The 19,892-nt window shown below is 37.2% G+C and overlaps 1 protein-coding gene across 1 annotated transcript in view; it reads left to right on the top strand.

Moving 5' to 3' along the window:
* Window positions 1-756: 756 nt before the first annotated feature.
* Window positions 757-19,892, top strand: part of TGFBRAP1 (transforming growth factor beta receptor associated protein 1) — a 34,196-nt gene continuing 15,060 nt past the window's right edge. Inside the window, exons 1-4 of the mRNA XM_062487925.1 lie at window positions 757-1,448; window positions 8,384-8,578; window positions 9,512-9,666; window positions 15,321-15,403. Of these exons, the coding sequence (XP_062343909.1) occupies window positions 764-1,448; window positions 8,384-8,578; window positions 9,512-9,666; window positions 15,321-15,403 (1,118 nt within the window). The 5' untranslated portion in view covers window positions 757-763. The remainder of the gene's footprint in view (window positions 1,449-8,383; window positions 8,579-9,511; window positions 9,667-15,320; window positions 15,404-19,892) is intronic.

Genomic DNA, 19,892 nt, shown 5'->3' with positions numbered 1-19,892 from the left:
GTAGTGGAGAACAGAAACACTCTGAATTTCTGCGATACTGCATCTTGAGCTTAATGAATGCTTTATGGGCCATGCTCTCTGCATATGTTTAAAAAAATAAAACAAGGTACAGATCCAAACCAACAACTTTTATTATGAGTTGGATGATACCTTGTATGAGTTATTATTTAACTGGCCTGGAAAGTATGTATTTCTGACTGCTGAAGACTTAAGGAATGTAAAATATGTGTTAAAATAGAATATACCTGTGGCATTTTGTGAAAAGACTGTGTATTAATAGGCCTACATTGGAGTGTAAAGCAACATGACATGTTAACTAGTAGCACTAAATGCCTTGTGGCCTCTCAGGAAATCTAAGACCTGAAGCTTATCTGTTTTCATGATAGAAGCCTGTGCATGATAGGCTCATAAGTAGCTAAGTACTGGCAATAACCTATTCTAGTGCCAGTGTCTGAGAGAGAGCCAATAACATGCTGGTTACTTGTGGAGAAAGCATCACTTCAGAATATCTGGGTGCTGTTGTGAATCTGATTCAGAACAGTTTAAAAGTAGAAGCATGCAATTTTGAGTTATTTCTGTGGTTATTAATGTGCTTGTTCTGTCTGGTGTAGTCAGGTTAGAAATAGAGTATAGACTATTAAAAAATGCAGTAGTTAAGTTTTTGTATCAGTGAGTGTTAAATTGCTGTCTCTGATATTTGATTCTATGTGCAGAGGTAAATAGTATTTTTTTTTCTCTTTAATTAGATCACCTAGAAGACACAATGAGCGTTAAAGCTTTCAAGCTCGTTTCTGCTGTTGAGCGGGAGATGTTAATGGGAGACAAAAATTACATCAACATCGAGTGCATTGAGTGTTGTGGGAAGAACCTCTATATTGGAACCAATGACTGCTTTATTTATCACTTTCTGTTGGATGAAAAGGTATCAACAGCCGGAAAAATAACTTTTGCTGCTACCAAGCAACTACATAAATACCTGGGTTTGAAGAAGCCTGTGAGTGAGTTGAAAGCAGCCTCTGCCCTCACCAGACTGCTTGTGCTTTGTGACAACACGATAACACTGGTGAACATGATCAACTTGGAACCTGTCCCCACTGGTGCTAGGATCAAAGGAGCTGTGACATTCACACTGAATGAGAACCCTGTGAGTGGGGATCCCTTCTGCGTTGAAGTTTGCATTATCTCAGTCAAGCGTCGGACCATTCAAATGTTCATGGTGTTTGAAGACAGAGTCCAGATAGTGAAAGAAGTGTTTACTCCAGAACAACCCTGTGCTGTGGCTGTAGATGGTTACTACTTATGCCTTGCCCTTACTACACAGTATATAATTTTGAATTATAATACTGGCGTCTCCCAGGACCTATTTCCTTATTGCAGTGATGAGAAACGGCCAATTGTGAAAAGAATAGGCAGACAAGAGTTTCTCTTGGCTGGCCCCGGAGGCCTAGGTGAGACTAAGGATTTTAATTGTTTGCAGTTTTTTAAACTCCTCTTTATTTCTCTGAATTTTTGAAGCAAAGCTTCGCTAATTCAGTTTTATGCATAATAATGATGCTTTCCTTCACAGGTCTATGTTCGAACGCTGAGATAAAAAGGCAGATGGTAAATTTTTGATACTTAGTACTATTATAACTCTATAATACTGTTATACCTATAAAAAAACCCACACTGTTTTCTTAATGCACAAGATTTTATGATTGTTTTTATTCTAATCATGTGTTTTATTTTAATTAAACCTTCATTTCATTGTATCTTGTAGCCCTTACCCTTCACTTGGATATACCAAGTGAAATTTCAGAGATTGATAGACAGTCTGTAGTGATTAGGGGGACTGGGTTTGTGGAGCCCCATGTTGCTGCAAAATTGTTCAATTAGTGTAGGTGAATTAATTTTTTCCTCAGTTGCTGTTTGGAGGAACTTGTATGAAATCCATTTTATAGGTTTTAACAGATTCACAAGAAGGTGCCTTGTACTACAGTTTAAGTAAGAGATTTTAGTATGAGTAAGTTGCATCCTAACTCCTATAATAGTAAATGCTCTCCTAACTCTGGGTGTTACCAGATACTACTGGGTTTTTATGCTCCCATATGCTTAATATTTTTAGTAGTATTTTTCAGCATTGTATTACAGAAAATGATAGTTTAAGTATTGCAAAACCAAAGACAGATCATGTGAAATCATGCTCTTGTCTAAGAGATGACTGTAAGGACTACTGTAATCTGTCTAAATTGACAATGTGCTGTGAGGTCAGTAATCTTGAGCTTTTTTTTGGAAAAGCTGCAGTATCCCAGAGTTGAGAGACCACAGGCAGAATGTTTTTATGCTGTTTGCCATATGACTCTCCTTTCAGGAGAAACTTTAGGAATAGCATGGCACAAAGTTCACAGCTATTTAGGTTCTTGATTTGTGTTTTGGCTTTTTAATATAAATTCCAAAGAAAATCAAGCATGCAATATTTTGTAAATTGGTAAATTTTCTATGGTATTGGTAAATACCAAAGAGAATCTGTTGCTTATATTGAAGTTTTGCTTCGTGACCAGAATGCAAGACATGCATCAACTTTAGAGAAGCTTTTCTCTAAAGTAGTAGACTCTCAGTAGCATTTGAGTTTATGTGAGTTAAAGATGTTCCAAGATGAACTTATTTTTTTGTTTTGTTTTTTTTATGCAGTGCTTTTCTAAATAATTTTGGCTGCCCAATTCCTACTAAACTCCTTAGTTGTTTTGAATATGGACATGTATTTTTGGACATTAGCTCTTTTAGTAGTGCTAAGGAAGTTAAAATTTGTGAATTAGCTGATTTTCTGAGAAAATTCCATTCTTACTTTAATTTTAATTTTTTTTTAGACAGGTCAAATCAGATTCCATTCAAGCAATTTCTTTTTTTTTTTTTCTTTAAGAATATAATTTCAAAAGCATAATTATATTTAGTTAGGAATCAGAATGTTTTTTAGTCTGACTTTTGCTTTTGTCTGGTGTACTGTAAGAGAGATACATGAAAAGAAGGTTACTTATGAAGTCTCATATCCTTGTGTAAGTAGAATGTCCTGGGGTTAGAATGTCAGGTGTGGGAGATCTTAAGCAAGTGCACTTCTGCTGCTGAAAACATGCTATAAAACACCCTTTTCCTCATGATACAGGCAAAGTCTTTCTTGTACTGCCTCAGAGACCACTTAGAGTATTTGCTATCAACCGTATAGTTTTTCCTTGTTTAATTGATCTTTTTTTTAGCTCCTGTTCTCTATTCCTTCCTCACTGATGTTTTGACTAAGTATTATCAATCTTGCTTGGTGGAATTCTTAGTGTCTTTAATATTTGCCTCTTTGAACTTAGGAAGATATTTGGGCACCTTTATAACAGATAAGTGTTGTGCATCTTGGTATCTCAGGTGGGCCTCTGTTGTGGAATGCATGGACTTGAAAAGGCTTGATGTAAATCTTCAGTTCTAATTTTGATTTGCTTTTGTATATCTCATTGATCAGGACATGCTGGTTTGGCACTTGGTAGAACATCTATGTTAAGTTCAGCCTCTTTTACAGTGATGGAGTTATTCTGCATTAATGTATTTGGCTTTAGAGTGTTTGAAGTGACACTTATTTATATTAATTTTCCTTTGAGTTAAGACTGGAATTTAGATTGGCAAAAAGCAAGTGCTCAAAATTATAATTTCTGAGTTTATTGTGTATGTAACCTTTATCTGAACACTAGATTTTAAACTGACTGTTAGAATTGTTCATAGCAGATCCTCAGCCATTTGGTACTTTGTTATCTTTACTTTCAGTTAGTATTTAGCTCATTCTTTCAAAAGGAGGAGGAACTTCATTTATTGGTGCTTCTTCATTCTGTCCAGTAATTAGTTAATTTACAATTGAAAATAAATTATTTCTGATATGTATGAAACTGCTTACCAAAATTCAGTTTTTTGAGTTTGTGAAGCTCTAGTTGCATGCTTTTTAATCAGATTTCCTGCTCTACAGTGGCTTTAAGTGTTTAAAATTACATCAGATATTTCTTAATAATATTTGGCACAGGATATGCTTCCCAGCACCAGATGGAGCAATGACTCTGAAAGGTCTGACGTGTTGACTTAGGCTGAGCTCTGAAAGGAGGGTGCAGCTCCTCACACCCTGAGCTGAACAAAATGCCTCCTGCCTCTTGCTGAGACTGGACTAAGTAAAAATGTTGTTCTTGCCCATGGGAGATGTGTGCTTGGTTGAGGATTTCTGTTGCTAAGTAAACGAGTTGCAGCAGGAGGTCTGCAGAGTACATGGCACCAGAGATGGCAAAAAGGAAATGGAATCTTATCCAGCATCCAGGCATGAGCCTTCAATCTCCAGCTGTGCAAAGGGGAAGGACAGGCTGAGTCTCTGTTGTTCTGTGATGGCCAACACTGGAAACTTGTGACTTCTCATAACTGGAAGAATGCTCCTTCTCTGCTTGCTGATCTACATCTTTATAATATGCTCAGTGCTTACAGTAACTGAAGAAAAGCAGGAAGTGCTGTCCAACAAATCATCTGAGCCTGTACAATGCAATAGCACCAGGAGGAATTAGCAAATAATAGTAGTGGGAGACTCCCTCGTATTGGAGATGGGGGTTTTCTCATCAATCCTTCTGGTAAGGAAGAACGTCTTGAGGAGGAGTGCCTGGATTCTGCAGATCACCAGCTGATTGTACAGGCTGTGGTGGTGGGTTTTGCCTTTTAGGACTATGGATCCCTGTTTAAGGAAGAGGATGGGATCCACCAGATCAAGTAAGGCAAAAGTGTTTTTGCCAACTTGGCTGAGCAACATAGTGAGTTGGATTTAGATTAGACATGGTGGTGGTGGTAGGCTGTGTTGGCAAACAAATCAGTGCAAGATGGTGTGATAAGAGACTTCATAAGCACAAACAGAGCTGAAGGAATTCTGCTTCAGGCATATGCAGGGAAAGAAGTCTTAATAAAACATCATGGTAGTGGAAGCTCTGTCACTTTTTCTAGGAAATCAGCACAGCTGTGTTTTAACAGGTGAGTTGGGGGTTAGCCTTTACAAAGGAGCAGTAGGAAGATGTGATGGAGTGCCTTGAAACAAAGGAGGCAGATGAGAGTTTGTGGACTTGGGTTAGAGAGCAAACTAGCTTGGTTGAGCGAAACTCATTGTGGTGAGTGCCTGGAACAGACCACTTAATCAGGGAAAAGATGTAGGTAAGATCTTCTTCAGGGAACAGGAAGAAATATACATTTGCAGGCCCTGGTTTTTAGGGTACATTTGAACCACTCCAGCACCTGCTAAAGGGGCAGCACAGCAAGAGACAAACAGGCCAGGAGTTTTCTGGAGTGCATTGGTGGTGACTGAGGAGATACTGAAGGGGTGTGCTCTGGGTTGAATATCAGTGTGTAATCAACACTGTTCTCATACTGAATCCAAAACACCAGCTGCTAAGAAGAAAATTAACTGTATCCAAGACCAGGGCAGAGGCCAATATCCATCTGGCATTGACTCTGCTGAACATCATGAAGGGCAACAAAAAGAGCTTTTACAAGTTTATCAGCAGCGCAGGAAGGCTAATGGAAGCCTACTGTTAAATGGGGCAGAGGACCTGATGCCAAAGTGCATGGAAAAGGCTTAATGCTTTCTTTACATCAGTCTACTGGTATGACCTTTCAGAAATCATCAGCCCTTAGGAACAGTGGGAAAATCTGGAGCAACAAAAACCTGCCCTCAGAAGAGAAGGATTACGTTGTGGAATATTTAAATAAACTGGACAGACAAATCCATGAGATCTGATGGGATGTTCTCATGAATGCTTGAGGGTGATGGTCAATGCCATTGTGAGGCCAATTTATTATCTTTGAAAGGTCATGATGATCAGAGGATGTTCCTCAGGGCTGAAAGAAAACAAATGTTTTCACTCCTGCCTTAGGTGATCCAGAGAAAGCTACAGGGAAGTTTAGGCAGCCATACCCTGATCCTCAGGAAGGTGATCTAAGAAAATCCTGGAAGCTGTTTCCAAATATACAAAGGGCAAGAACGTGATTTGAAGTAATCCATGTGGATTTAAAAAGGAGAAATTGCCTGATTAGACACCAGCTTGGCAAACGAGGGGAGAGGCGTGATCCTGTGAAGTTCAGCAAGGCTTTAACACTCTGCCATGACATCCTTTGTAGACAAATGGGTGAAGAATGAACTGGGAAATGGTTGAGGTAGATTGAAAGCTTGGCTGCAAGATTTGTGGACAGCAGAGCTGAGTGAAGCTGGAAGCCAGTCACTAGTCTTGTACCCCAGGGGGCCAATGCTGGGTCAAAGCTAACATCATTTTAGCAACATGGCTGGTAGGGAAGGGCACACCTTCACAAGTTTGCAGATGATACAAAATATTTCTGTATCTCTTGGTGCTGAAAACTGTGTAGCTTTGTTTCTGGTAGCTCTTTTAATCCTTGGGTGGCCTGTGTAATTGTTAATATGGAATTGATTGCTGGCCTCATCTCATGTTTCATCGGATGCATTCCTGTACTATAAAAAGGCTGTGGTTTCTTGTAGTTATGTCTATTGTTATCCTTAGCTGATAGCTCGATGAAGACAGATAATGCATCATTCTGCCACAGAGGGCCTAGCTATTGAAGGCAGAATATAGAGAGACATTGACTTGAGTGCATATCTTTTCACTTCCTTAAAAGATTTTTAAAATTACCTTAAAAATAGCTTTTTCATTAAATAAAAGAGAAGGATTTCTAATTATTTGTGTTGGAACATCACAGAAGTAGAAAGCCTAAGAATTAGTCTTTCAAATACAATAAGCCCTAAGTTTACTACTGGTTATTATGTATTAAGTACAGGTTTTCTCCCATGTTTTGAAGTGGGATTATATCATGGAATAACAACTGAAAACCTTTAAAACTGGACAGTACATTTTTCCTGACATAAAATTTTACTTCTGAGTCATAAGAATATCAAGATCTATAGAGTGAATTAGGATTTATATATTAGGACCCAGAAAGTATTTTCTGTAAGGTGCTCTGGTTGAAAAGCTGATCATTGTAGTGAAAAAGAGCCCTTAGTCAAGGGGAAAGGGCTGATCATTTGAAAGCTGCTGTAAGGGATCCAAAAGCTTGGTCTCTACACTTTAGTTCTGTAAAAGTCTACAACCCGCTGTTTTGTTTTCTCTGTTTTCCTTTTTTTTTTTTTTTTTTTTTTTTTTTTTTTTTTCATTCCAAGAAGGTACCCAGCTCGCCTTTCCTCATTATCCTCTGTTTGGAAGAGATTTTGTAAATTGAATAACATAATCTTTTAATCTCTTCTGTTCTTTAGAGCTCAGGCTTATTCTGCCAGCTGTCAAGTGGCTCACTGCTGCCAAAGATCAATTTTCATGGGCATGCCTTTTTAATGGCATGAGAGTACTTGGTTTAAGCAGTATGAATTCATATTTAGAACAGAAGTTTACACTGTGCTGGTAAATCTTTTGGAAGTAGGCCTGAAAATTGTGACTGAAATTTCTCTTAAATTAATTTTGAATTTCTCTTCTCTCTGGAAATTAATTGTGACTGAAAATTCTCTTCAGAACTGGGAAATATCAAGTAGCATGAATAGAACCAATTGCATGTGGTCCAAAAGCAATTTAAAATATTAAGATAGGAGGAGAATGGAGGAGAGAATAGACATGAGGAAAGGTAATGACAAAAACCCATGCTTCAAATTAACTGAAGCTTTAATCTGGTTATTCTGAAGACAGCATAGGAGTTACCACTGGGATAATAGAAAGTCTTTACTCTGTGCTGCTTTATACATAGCCTCTCCATTTTTTCAAATGATAGAAAACACAGATGCTTCACAGGAAGTGACTCACCCCAAGGAGCTGGGCCCTTGTTCTCTGAAAATGTTGGCTGTAGCAAAAGTGAAAAAGTATAAGTAAACAATTGTGTCCACTAAAATGTTCTTTAGACATTGGACACTATAAGAACAAACACATCTGCACTGCCAGATAAGCCAAGTGGTTCAGGTCTGCAGCTCCTACTAAGGTAAGATTGTTTGAAAGTTGAGTCTCAGTAAATGTTACTGTTCTGAAATGAATTCAAACTACATGGTAAAATTCCTTTAAGAAAACTTTTGAACTTACTAAACTTGAATAGTTCTTGCTAGCTTGTTTCAGTATTCATCTCTTCACAGTTTTTGGCATTGTCTGTTCCTGTCCTGAAGGAGAGTGAAAAAAAATAAGAAAAAACTGAACTGAATTAACCAGCATGTCTGTCAGGTCCAGGGAGGTGTGATGTGTTGTCATCATGCTGCCTGATACTGCACCTGCTCTAAGACTTTCCATCACTGTACCTTGGTACCCCTGCTTTGTGCTGGGAGAACAAAAGTCTTCAACTAGCATGATCCTCAGGCTTTGTTTTTCCCTTTTTGTAGGCATGTTTGCTACTGTAGATGGGATTTCACAGCGCGCCCCAGTGCACTGGTCAGAGAATGTGATTGGGGCAGCTTTGTGCTTTCCTTACGTGGTTGCTCTGGATGATGAGTTCATTACCGTGCACAGCATGCTGGACCAGCAGCAAAAGCAAACCCTGCCTTTTAAAGAAGGTCACATTCTACAGGACTTTGAAGGTACTAAGAAGGACACTTTGTCGCATCAGTAATTCTGGAACAACCACTGCAGTCACTTGGGTTTGTTTTTTAAACAAAGTATCTAACAAGTATGTTAACTGTTGAAACTTCTGTTGCAAATACTTTCCTGGTTACATTCTTTGCAGACTTCAGTAATTCAAAATCCACACTTCTAACAAAATGTATGCTTTTTAAATGTGCTGTAATCGTCAAGTTAATTGTTGGGTAGGAGTCTATGGAGTTAGAACTTTTTCTTGTAACTTGATTATTTCTTTCAAAGGAGCAATGTTTATTAAGTGCTACAGCTCAGCAATTGTGAACTACAGGTATTTGTCTATTGACAATTCTGACAAAATTCTTGCATATTGGACAAGAATACAAAAGAAAAGTAACTTTTAAAATATCTGTGTAAGAGGTTTAAAATCAGATCTTTCACATAGAATAGTTTAAAAAAAATGCAAAATTTCAGTTGATCTGTTCTTCAATTGAGAACTCTTAAATGTGGAATCTACTATGCTGCTACTTTTTTTTTTTTCCAGAAAAGCTACAAACTCTAGCACTGTGAACTGTATATTATTTGCTAGATTTGATGTATGGCATTGGTAAAAGTGCCTACTCTCTGGAGTCTGGACAATAATTTCAGTGGCCTTACCAGCTTAGTTCTTCATAAGTGATTCTAGGCAATTTCTCTTACTTTGAGTGGAACAAAATCTGCTGTAACTAAATAAATTTACCATTATCTCCATGTTTCTGAGGTGGAATTCATAGGTAAACTGTACTATCAAGTAAATGTGGTAGCAGCAAAGGTAACATTTGGGACTTCAGCACTGTTTGGGTTCTTGTATTTTAAATTGTGTATGTTAAGGTTTATTTCTGAAATTGATTTTTTTCTGTAGAGTCTGTAAATTAAATATATCTGCTTGTTTTGTCTAGGAAAGGTGATTGTTGCTACCAACAAGGGTGTTTATATCTTGGTGCCGCTACCTTTGGAAAAACAGATTCAGGATCTTCTAGCTAGCCACAGAGTGGAAGAAGCCCTTGTTCTAGCAAAAGGAGCTCGGAGGAATATTCCAAAAGAGAAATTTCAGGTCTGCCCTTCCTTTTAATTTTCATGAAAACATAAATTTCACAGTGGGGCCATGTATTCCATTGATCAAGTGATTGGAGAAGATGGGGGAGGACTTTACATTGTAGAGAAGTTGTAACACCTTTTATGATTTCAACCTGAGGAAATGGGTATTCTGATAAATTGGTTTGTGCTTGTAGAGGCTGCAACATTGGCAGGGTTGAATGCTGTTGTTCTTCTGGGGTTTAGATGAGTTTTTTTCAAGTGTGCAACTTGAGAGAATTGAAAATAAAGCAAAACCAGAAACCTAGTGGCACCTAGAAACCAGAAAACCAGAAACCAAGTGGATCTTAGAAAATCCAATGGGTGCTCCTTTGGTACTAGATTCGCTTATTATTTGCAATTGCTGTTTAAAAATGTGTACTTTATTTCAAAGTAGAATTTTGAAATTTTAGTTTTTTGATTGAAGATTCTCACCATATCCTAACTCCACAGTAGCACTTAACTTCAAAGTTAAGTGATGGGAAATCATAAGCAAATGCGTCTCACTTCCAAGCTTGTACTGCTGTATAACTCAGATTTAAAGGTTTTTGTGTGTTGAAGTGTCTTATAAACTCTTTGATTACAGTGTTGAGTAAAGATTTGTGCTCATTCCCTTCTACCTCTGATTTATATTGCCATACATTTAGAGACTTGTCAAAAACAGCATGACATCTACTCATGGAGTAGGCGAACAAATATTTGACTTAGATTCCTTCCTATGGTAAAATCAAAATTTGATCTGTAACCTGCAGAAAAGCTGTGTTTTTCCTTTTAAAATATATTTTGGAGCATTTTGTTGCCTTTAAAACTGTTGTGTTACTTTTGGCTTGTTTATAAGGTGTAAATTTTGGAACATGACTCTGGAAGTTACAGGATTGCAGTGGTTCAAAATGCTTCTGACTATCAGGATTTTTAAATTATTTTTAAAATTATTTTAAGAAGCTTCTAATTCCTTTTCATTTCAGTTACAATCAAGACCTTTGAAAAGCAATCATTAAATGAAACTTGTATCAGCTTTCATTTGGATCCTTAACTCCTCTCTTAAATGAGCAACTGGAGCTGGTAGACTGCTGGAGCTAAAAAGCTTGTTGAGAAAATTGTTCCCATCCTTTTGTGAAGGTCCAACTACCTGAAAGTACTTGAAGCTGAAAAGTACAAATGCAGTTTCCAGCATGTTTTGCTTTGCATCTTCACTTCCTACTTTTCTCTTCTAATCTGTTTAAAGAAGCAAACAAAAATCTTGCTCTGAGGGAAGGATGCATGATCGAATCAATGTCTTCTATGTGTGATGGCCTATAATTTTCCAAGTATTTCTTTACAGTTTATGTAGACTTAGTGTGGGAGATAACTTCGTGTGTTTTGCCACAGGATGAACTACTATTCATTATCTAAATACATGATGTAGAATCTCAGTCCTCCTCAGTTTTCTCACATTTAGTATTTTTCAGCCTTTAAAATATATTACTTTCTTTTCACAAGTATCTTAACTGCACAGGGTTTGTCTTCCTGAAATTATTTTCCTAGAATATTGTAAGTTCTTTCTGACTAAGTGTGCTTTTAAGGTTGTTGGGTTACTTTAACTCAGTGCTACAGCTGAAAACTAGAAAACATAGTACTTGCAAGCAAAATAGCCTGTTCTGTTTCTGGGGTGTATTTGCAAACTGATATTAACCAATTATCAGATTCTTGAACTGATGGAGTTTCCCACTGACTCCTATTAAAATGACTCAGCTTGGCTTAGTTGTTGAGACATCACTGCAGTTTTTCAGAGCTTGTCTGTAGCTGGATATGTAACGTGTTGAGTTTGCTTTCTAAGGTGCCTCTGATACCTGGTGTCATTACAAATTTGTTACAGGCATATCAAACTTTCTTTACTGTAGTCTTGTGTAATATAAGTCTGATAGACCTCAACCAAATCTCATGCTTTACATATGTTTTTGCAACATATCTTTGACATACTTTAACTGATCACACAGTCACTCATCTCTAACTCCTTTCTGAGAGCTATCCTTAGATAATACATATCTATTAGAAAATTGGTATTTTCTAATAGGTATCTTGTGGTATCTGTTTTGCAAATATTACTGAATCCTGAGCAGCTGACACTTCAAAGACCTTATTTTGCCATTTTGTACAAGCAGTAGTATGGCGTGCATAGGGTTGGCATTAGGGCACTTGGTCCAGCCACTATAATCTATCCATGCACAAGAGTGATTATTATTGTCTGGTTCATGAAGTATAGCGTTCCCTTTGTCACATGATGCTTTAGTTCTGCAGTTTGTTATGCCTGATGCCATCTTATGTGTCACTTGAACTCAGGGCACTGCAAGGCAGGTCTTGAGGACATGGGGGGTTTTCCCCTACAGTTCAATACTTTGTCATTGCATGCATACATGGGTGCATGCTCTCCCTCTGTATAACAGCATACATATATATGTGTATGTATATATATACATATATATATATATATGTATATGCTGGTAATGCAGAATGATGGTGGAATAACAGCAGTGAAGTAGTGTGCTCTCAGAATTATTTGTACAGTCAATATTTAGTTATTGAAAGTAGCAGGTCATGCCTTAGAAGCTCTAACCTGATATTTAACTTGGGGTCCCTGCAAGACTGTAAATTTAGCTTTGCCATAACAGATGAAAATTTATTTGTTGTTGAGCATCAGGGATTCCTGCTGGGGAAACAACACTAAGCAAAAGTGTTCCAAGGAGATGGTCCTGCTGGATAGAATTTTTGATGGAAGAATACAAAGGCTTTTCTACCATGCTACCATGAAATGACTGAATACTACTGATTAATTTTTCAGGACAACTGACGTTTGCAGAAATCATGGTTGATGGTAGTGAAGACCTTGGTTAGATTGACATACATCTTGCATAGGTATTTTTTTTCCCCTTCCTAATTCTTTTTAGTTTCAAAAAACATATTAACTGCACCCAAAACACAAAGTGGCTTTCTAGAAAAATTCCATTGGACAATATAGTTGGTAATTCTGGCCATTTTAGAAAGGATTTTTTTAGCAGTAGAGAGAATTAAGACTTCACTACAACAAACACAGCTTCAGCAGTTATCTTTATTTTTCCTATTCTTTTTTGAGATGTGAATTAATACAAAACTTATGTCATGTTCTTGTTGCGGCTTTTTTTTTTAATGTGAATTCAGGCAATAGTGCAGAATTAGACTAAAGATTGCAAGTCCTATGGTGGTTCTTCAGAAATTATGAAGGACTAAACAATGTGTTGAATTTTGACTTGCTGTAGCTTAGTACCTTTTAAAAAAGCTTGTTCCAGATCTGAAAAAAACCCTGAAGTTTCTTTTTCTGTCATAAACTGAATTTAACTGTGTGTTTGACATGAAGGTCTAGCCCATTCTTAAAAATCTTTGAGAAAGGAAATAATGGATTTTCCATAATATACTTTGTTTTCTTCCATAATCTTTACCCTAGGACATCTTGATATCTACTGTTCATATTGTCAGCTAAAAGTCTACCTGGGTACTGTCTATCTCATCATTACATCTTTAAACAGTTCAGAAAGTGTCTGTCTGTAGATTGCACAATTTTTTGTTGCATGCCTTTAAAGGAAAATTGAAGATAATGTCAACATTTAAATGAAAGTGAATACCACTTAATCAGTTCAAATTTAAAGCTGGTTCCTTCAGCCTATAGTTACACTATAAATGAGCCCTTTTCCACTTTTTGTTAAAAAGAGGCTGTACAGACTAAGCTCTGGAATTAAAGCAGTGCTTTCAGTGAGATTAATTCAAACTATTACAATATCATAATTGACTAAATATGTAAATTTTAGTAATCATTCTATTGCAGAAATTGAAAACATGCTTTTGGGGTGAAAAATCCCCAGCCTATCTACTTTCAGTACTAGTCAGTGGGGTAGAGAAGTCTTTCCCTGGAAAGTCAGGCTGGATTTTAACATTTTTATGCTGCCATGTGATGCAAAATTTGCAGAATTAAATTCTTCAGCAATGTCCTTAGGAAGGTGACCAGGTGGGTATTTGCTGGTTCACTGATTGCTATGTATTGATGTAATAACACTGTCAGAAATCTAAAATATTTTGGCTGTTTTTTGAGTCAATCCCCTAAGAAAGTTTTACTTTTTAACTCTTATTAAATTCTCTTTTAGCTTTAATTAACTCTATTTTTTATCATTGCACTTGAATGTAAAGCATTAGTTAATATAAAGATGTCACGAAATACTGTTTGTTTAATTTTGTATTGTTATATTTGTCTGATAAACTGTGCCTGATAGTGTTTCTCTCTGTTTCCCCTTTTCTCCTGTACATTGGGGAGGTACGAAAAGGCCCACACCCTTACAAAGCATTTTAGAGGCTTGCTAACAACAGAGATTAAGTATTTCCATCAGTAAAGCATGCAAATACAAAGTGGACTGAAGCCAAGCTTTTCTGTTGGCAAATCCATAACCTTTAATCAAGGTGAAGAGTCATCAGTCAGAGCAACAGCCCACTGTACTTGAGGACTGGTGCTCTTCAGGAATTCCTTCCTGGAATACATTACTATTGTATTGTAGTTTCTCTGGGTATTTTTATTGTAAATGTGTTTTTTAAGTCTGATATTAGCAACAGTCTTCATGTACAGTGTGAAACATTAGCCAGCTGTGTATTCATGAGCAAATTGAAGGGGAAAACTGAGGACATGAGAAGGTAGCTGGGTGTATTTGCCAAAATACCAGTGTTGTCACAAATGGGAATGCTCTGCAGAGCACAGTTTAGGTTCCTTTCTTTTAATACTTTTCTTTTGCTGTTGAAAATATTCTGAGCACAAGGATTTCAATTTGTCTTGTAATTGGTAGTTGGTTGACTCTTCAGATTTAATAATTACCTATCATTTAAAGTAGTTTTTGTGTTCCCTTTCTACTGAGCTTCATTTGAACATTTTCTGTCTAGGTGTGACATTAACAGTAAAGCTTGATAACGAATAGCTTGCATGTTATGGTTTACTTGGTTTTAAACCATATTTTGATGGTACATTGCTTAATGTACTGCATATTGATTAGGTTGAGCTGTTTTGGAAGAATTTTTTATTAAAAAAAAAAATCAAAGTAGCAAAACTGGCAGAAAGTCAAAAATATGGCCATCATCTGGGGATGAGACTATGAGAATTGCCAGAAATTTTGCACCAGAGAGATGAGACAGGAAGGAAGTGGCTGTGTGTGGTCAAGTGGGACCATCTTTATTTTTTGCACTTACTGAATTGTGGGGAACTTCAAAGATAACCATTGGCTTTTATGTTTGCAAATAACTCGAGAAAAAGCTTGAGGCAAGTCAGTGTAATGCCAGATAAGTCATTATTTGTACAAGAAAACTTAAACTTGCTGTTTGTTGACTTTGCTTTTAGTAAGTACTTATGAGCAGTGTTGTGTTCATACACATTTGTGTAAGAAACTGAGTCTGGGCAGCAGATTCAATATATTCAGGTACATAATTTAAAATGTAGAGGATCAAGGTTTATTTTGCTTGTGACTTGTCAGGTGTGGCTGAAGATCAGTTGTTTGGTGTTTTTTGGCAGGTAGCTATTGCAGTATTAACTAGCACTACATACTTACAAGTATAATAAACCTTTTTTTCCCCCCTCCTTCTTTTTTATAGGTAATGTACAAACGAATCCTGCAGCAAGCAGGTTTTATACAGTTTGCACAGCTTCAGTTCCTTGAAGCAAAAGAACTCTTCAGGTAATTGTGTGACAAGAAATTTGATAATTTACCTTCTTTAAATAAGGAGTTAGCGTTCTTGGTTTGAAAAATTTAGTTGCTTGAATGTTTTTTGATGTAGATGTGAGTTCACTGTAATAAAATGGTTTTGTTGGGGTTAAGAATAGAGTAACATTGAAATAACTTTTTAGCTGAAGAGTTAATGCAACTGATTGCTTTTTGGAATGCTAACATGAGGAATTTGAGTTTTCTGTGTATGGAATTTTTTTACTTTATGCCCATGAAGGTTAAAGCTTTATCACTGAGTCTGTGCTGTGATTTGCAGCATAAACATTGCTTTGTTGTTTTGGCTTTTTTTTAAATACTTTTAACAAAAGTTATAGTGTAAATACTATTGACACAATTGCACTATTTTTTGTGAGGATGATGATACTGAATTTGCTTTAACACTTGTTCTGCGAGACCTTTTCCAGAAGGCAGATTTGTTCTTGAAGTCTGTACTAACCTTGCTGATTTAGCCATTTCAGCAGTCCCTTGTTTATAAATTGACCTTGATATTCCACTTTCATTCAGAAAATGCCACTTGTTATCTCTTTTCTACCTGATAATTTCATTTCTGCTAGCCATGCCTCATTCTGCGATGCAGCGCTGTCTGTAGTTAGTGGAATGCATGCTGACCACATAAAATAACTCCCCTTGTTAGCTGCTGAAATTCACTTTAAATCAGTTTAGAGTCTATGAAATAGGATTAAAGTTAGACAATTTTAAATTGTAAGCGTATTTACAGTGTAGGAAAAAGGTTGTCCTTGGATTTATGGAAATGCATTGAGGAAAGTAAAGCTTTGAGGAATGTTGCTATTGGTGAGGGACTTTTCTATTTTGCCTTCTGCTCACCAGTATAATGGGAGACACTGGGCTTGGATGAGCAGTGTACACTGAGTGAAGATGAGGGAATGGCAGGAAAGGCCATGAACAGCATTTAGAGACAATTTGTTCTGGCCACAACCACTTCCTATATCACAGTAATTGTTGTCATTAGTGAGCAACTCGCAGTCTTTCTCCACCCTTATAACCTTTCAGACTCTTGTGTATCTGACCCCTGGGCTGTGTATCTGAAGCAGAAGCACAAGTGGTGTAATAGTTAAGAATGTTTTAAGAGCAATGTAAAGAGGAAAATGTATCCTGTGGGGAGTTCTACCACCTTGTGGAAGGAGCCAAGATTGCTTATGCATCTTCCATTCAACTATCAGTCCATCTGACAAATAAACTTTAACGAATAGGATTGTGGGAGCTCCTCTATAGAAACAAACATGCTTCATGAGAAAATGTGCTGTCCAGCCACAAATTTTGCAGCTGAGTCAGCATCCCAGGGTGTTCCCTTCCTTTAAAAGCTGCAACTCTCAAGCAGAACAACAGTTCTGCTGATGAATGAATTGCTGATGTCTGCTCAGGGAAGAAAGCTAGAGTAAGTTTCTATGCTTTTCTTCTGTCCAGCCATACGTCAGCTAAGCAGAATATTTTGGTGACTCTGAAAAAACTTGTTACGGTAATCAGGTTCCATAATTTTCAGCCCTGGTGGGCACACTGAGTTAGAGTAACAGCTGGGTGTGCCCTGATACAGTCTTAATCAATCTTTTTCAATTTAAACTTTCTGATGCTCACCGGCAAAATGGGAAAGCTAGTAGCATTCCATGAAAACACTTCCTTCCATCCCCTTGTATTGCTCTGCAGATATTTCAACCTGGTCTTAGAAATCACTTTGATCTTAATGTCAGAGGTAAACTTTATACCTATCTGAGAAAAGAGGGATTTAAGCAGTGAAACAGGGTAGCAGCAGTTCCTCAGAGATGGGCTTATTTCTGGCTAAATATGAAGTGAGATTGTTTTACTACTTGGAAAATATCTCAAAGTTACATCTTAGCAGGGGGAATTATATTCGATTAAAGGTCTTCATTTTCTTGCATTATTACCTTTCTTGGGTAACCTTGGCAAGAAACAGTTGCATCTTATGCTTAAATTCATAGTTCTTAAAGATTGGAACTTTTAAGAGGAATAATTTGCCAAGTTCCTCATGACTAATGCTGATGCTTCTGAATACTGAAGAAGGTTGACAAAAAGGAAGAATGTGGTAGCTTTATTGAAACTCAAATAGTTCAACAAAAGAAGGATAATTTTCTTCTGCTAGATCTATTAACCTTAAAACTGAGTGAGAAGTTGCAGTAGGGCTTCTTTAGCAGGGCAGATTCTGTTATAAGCAAAAACAGAATTGTGATTGTGTTATGTCATTGTGATTTAGTTATTCTGTTTCATGTTGCTATCATTAGAGTTATACCAAACAGTGCTTTTTAGGAGGTCATTTGCTGAATTTTCCGTGCCTTACTGAGATGTTTGGTAGCTGTTATAGGGAAACCAGTTCTCTTCAGTCTTTACTGGTTAGATATTCCTTGCCTTCTGACCCACTGGATACTGGAACTTTTTGAAACTTTGCTCTTTTTAACAAATAAAAATGTTAGCTCTTTACACAGTATTTCCCACCTTGGAAAGCTTATAGAGAGAATTTAGGTATAAGTCTCTCCTACACTGACCAGGTTAAAAAATTGCTGGTGCTTGTACATGAGGAAATAAAGTAGGAATCATGTGGGGTTTGCATCTTTAATGTCATTCAAGAATATAAGCCTCCAATACAGGCAGTGGGATTTAGTCAAAACAGCTAACACTGTAGGCTTCTTTGGTGTCTCTGATATCTGTAGATCTGAGGGTCTGAATTTAGATCTAAGTTTCCTGAAACTTGTAGATTCTGCCTGTTGCACTGTTTATATATGTGAAGCCCAAAGAGAATTAATGCAGAATCGCTCAAAGGAAGTTAGTTCACAGCACTGATGTCTCAAGAGTTTGTTTTCTACTGTGTGATAAGTTCCTATCTGTATTTTGCTGAGCCTGAGATGCTAGAAGCTGAAGGCTCAGACATGTTTTTCAAAAGAGATGAGATCCTTTGTAGCCGCTCCAAAAGAGTTTTGTCCAGATGTAATGAAAGGATCCACAAGACATCCACAAATCCCAGGAGCCATAAGCCTTGAGCTGAATGTTAGCCATTTGTGCAGGTGGGGTCATATTTTAGTATTTTGTATTTTTCTAAAGAAGTTTGTGGATGATGTGGTGCTTTTAAGGAGGCTGCTTGATTTCTGCTTAATACTGCTGTGGGGAGAAAAAAACTCTACAGCTGAGCTTGAGTCAGACCTGCTGTGAGAACCACAGGTGATTCACAGCCCAGGCTTTGAGCTAACCAAAGCCCAGGCTTTGGGCTAACCAAAGTGGATTGTCCTTTTGGAAACTGATCATAATTGAGGGAAGAATCTGTGAAGTCAGAGGTATGGTAGTTGACTACTTCCTCATCTAAGCAAACTTGCACGGTAAGAGGAAAGGACTCAGAAGCTACTGTAGAAGTTGGAAAATGTTCTAAAATTTATTAAAAATGGCATATTGAATATGGCACTTTTTAACTTCATCCATTTCAGTGGTCATAGTCTCCAACTCAAGCTTAGGGCCATCTCCAAATACTTGAAAACATAGCTAGCAAGGGAATCAATGTTTATATTTTAATTTTTCCAGCTTTATTAAGACTCCTTTTTTTCTGTACAAATTTTGAGGAGCCTGTGGATATTATTCAAGTTATGGTTTGATTTTTGTTTTAAAATGATTCAGTGAAGATTCATTTGGATTGGAGGGGGAAAAGAACTCTTCTTTCTTCAAACAGGGTTAATTTTCTAGTGTAATGCATCTCATATAGTATATTTAATCTGGTGTTCCTCAGGACCTGAAATTTCTGAGTAGTTGCAGTAGCTAAAACTGCAGTTGGGTTACTGTAATAAGTTAATATTGAGAACTCAAATGTTCTTGGAATCATCAGGTCATGCCACTGACAGAACTTGCTACTTCTGGGTTATTCTGCTTCTTACCATAATGTAGATCTAAGAATTTCAAAGCCATATCCCAGAACAAGGATTAAAAGAAATTTCAACTGCAGAAGTGTGTGAAGTAGATCTGAATGCTTTACCCTCAGTTAGAGGTGGTTGTTTCTAGTGTGGAGGTCGGTTTTAGGCTATAGGAGTTCTCTGTATGAATCGGGAAAACCTGCTGTTCAATCCTGTCCTCATGGGAGGGCTTCCCAATTTTGTCTGCTGTGGTTCTTCTCTATTGTCTGTGTTCCTACTCCTGTGCTTTGCAGTCAGTAGGTTCTGGAAGAGAGGATTCTGCTTTTACATTTGCTGTTGCTGCTGTCTCCCAGAATTTCCTTCTTCTGGTGTAGGTTTTTGTAGCCAAAGGACTATATTGACTTGAAAGAAAAATTCTAAATGGGGATTGTCATGGTGATGGTTCCTACTAGTTCATATTTCCTGGATGGCTTTGGAATTGTGTCTCTGGCAAGAAGTGAATGATGTAGGGCATGCCTGTAGTGAAGGGATGAACCTGTTTATGATGATCTTTCACACTTTATTGTCTGTAGAAATCT

The sequence above is a fragment of the Cinclus cinclus genome, chromosome 2 (assembly GCF_963662255.1).
Source record: "Cinclus cinclus chromosome 2, bCinCin1.1, whole genome shotgun sequence".
NCBI classification, from domain to species: domain Eukaryota; kingdom Metazoa; phylum Chordata; class Aves; order Passeriformes; family Cinclidae; genus Cinclus; species Cinclus cinclus.
Note: the sequence above shows the minus strand (reverse complement) of the source record. Positions and strands in the feature narration are given on the sequence as shown.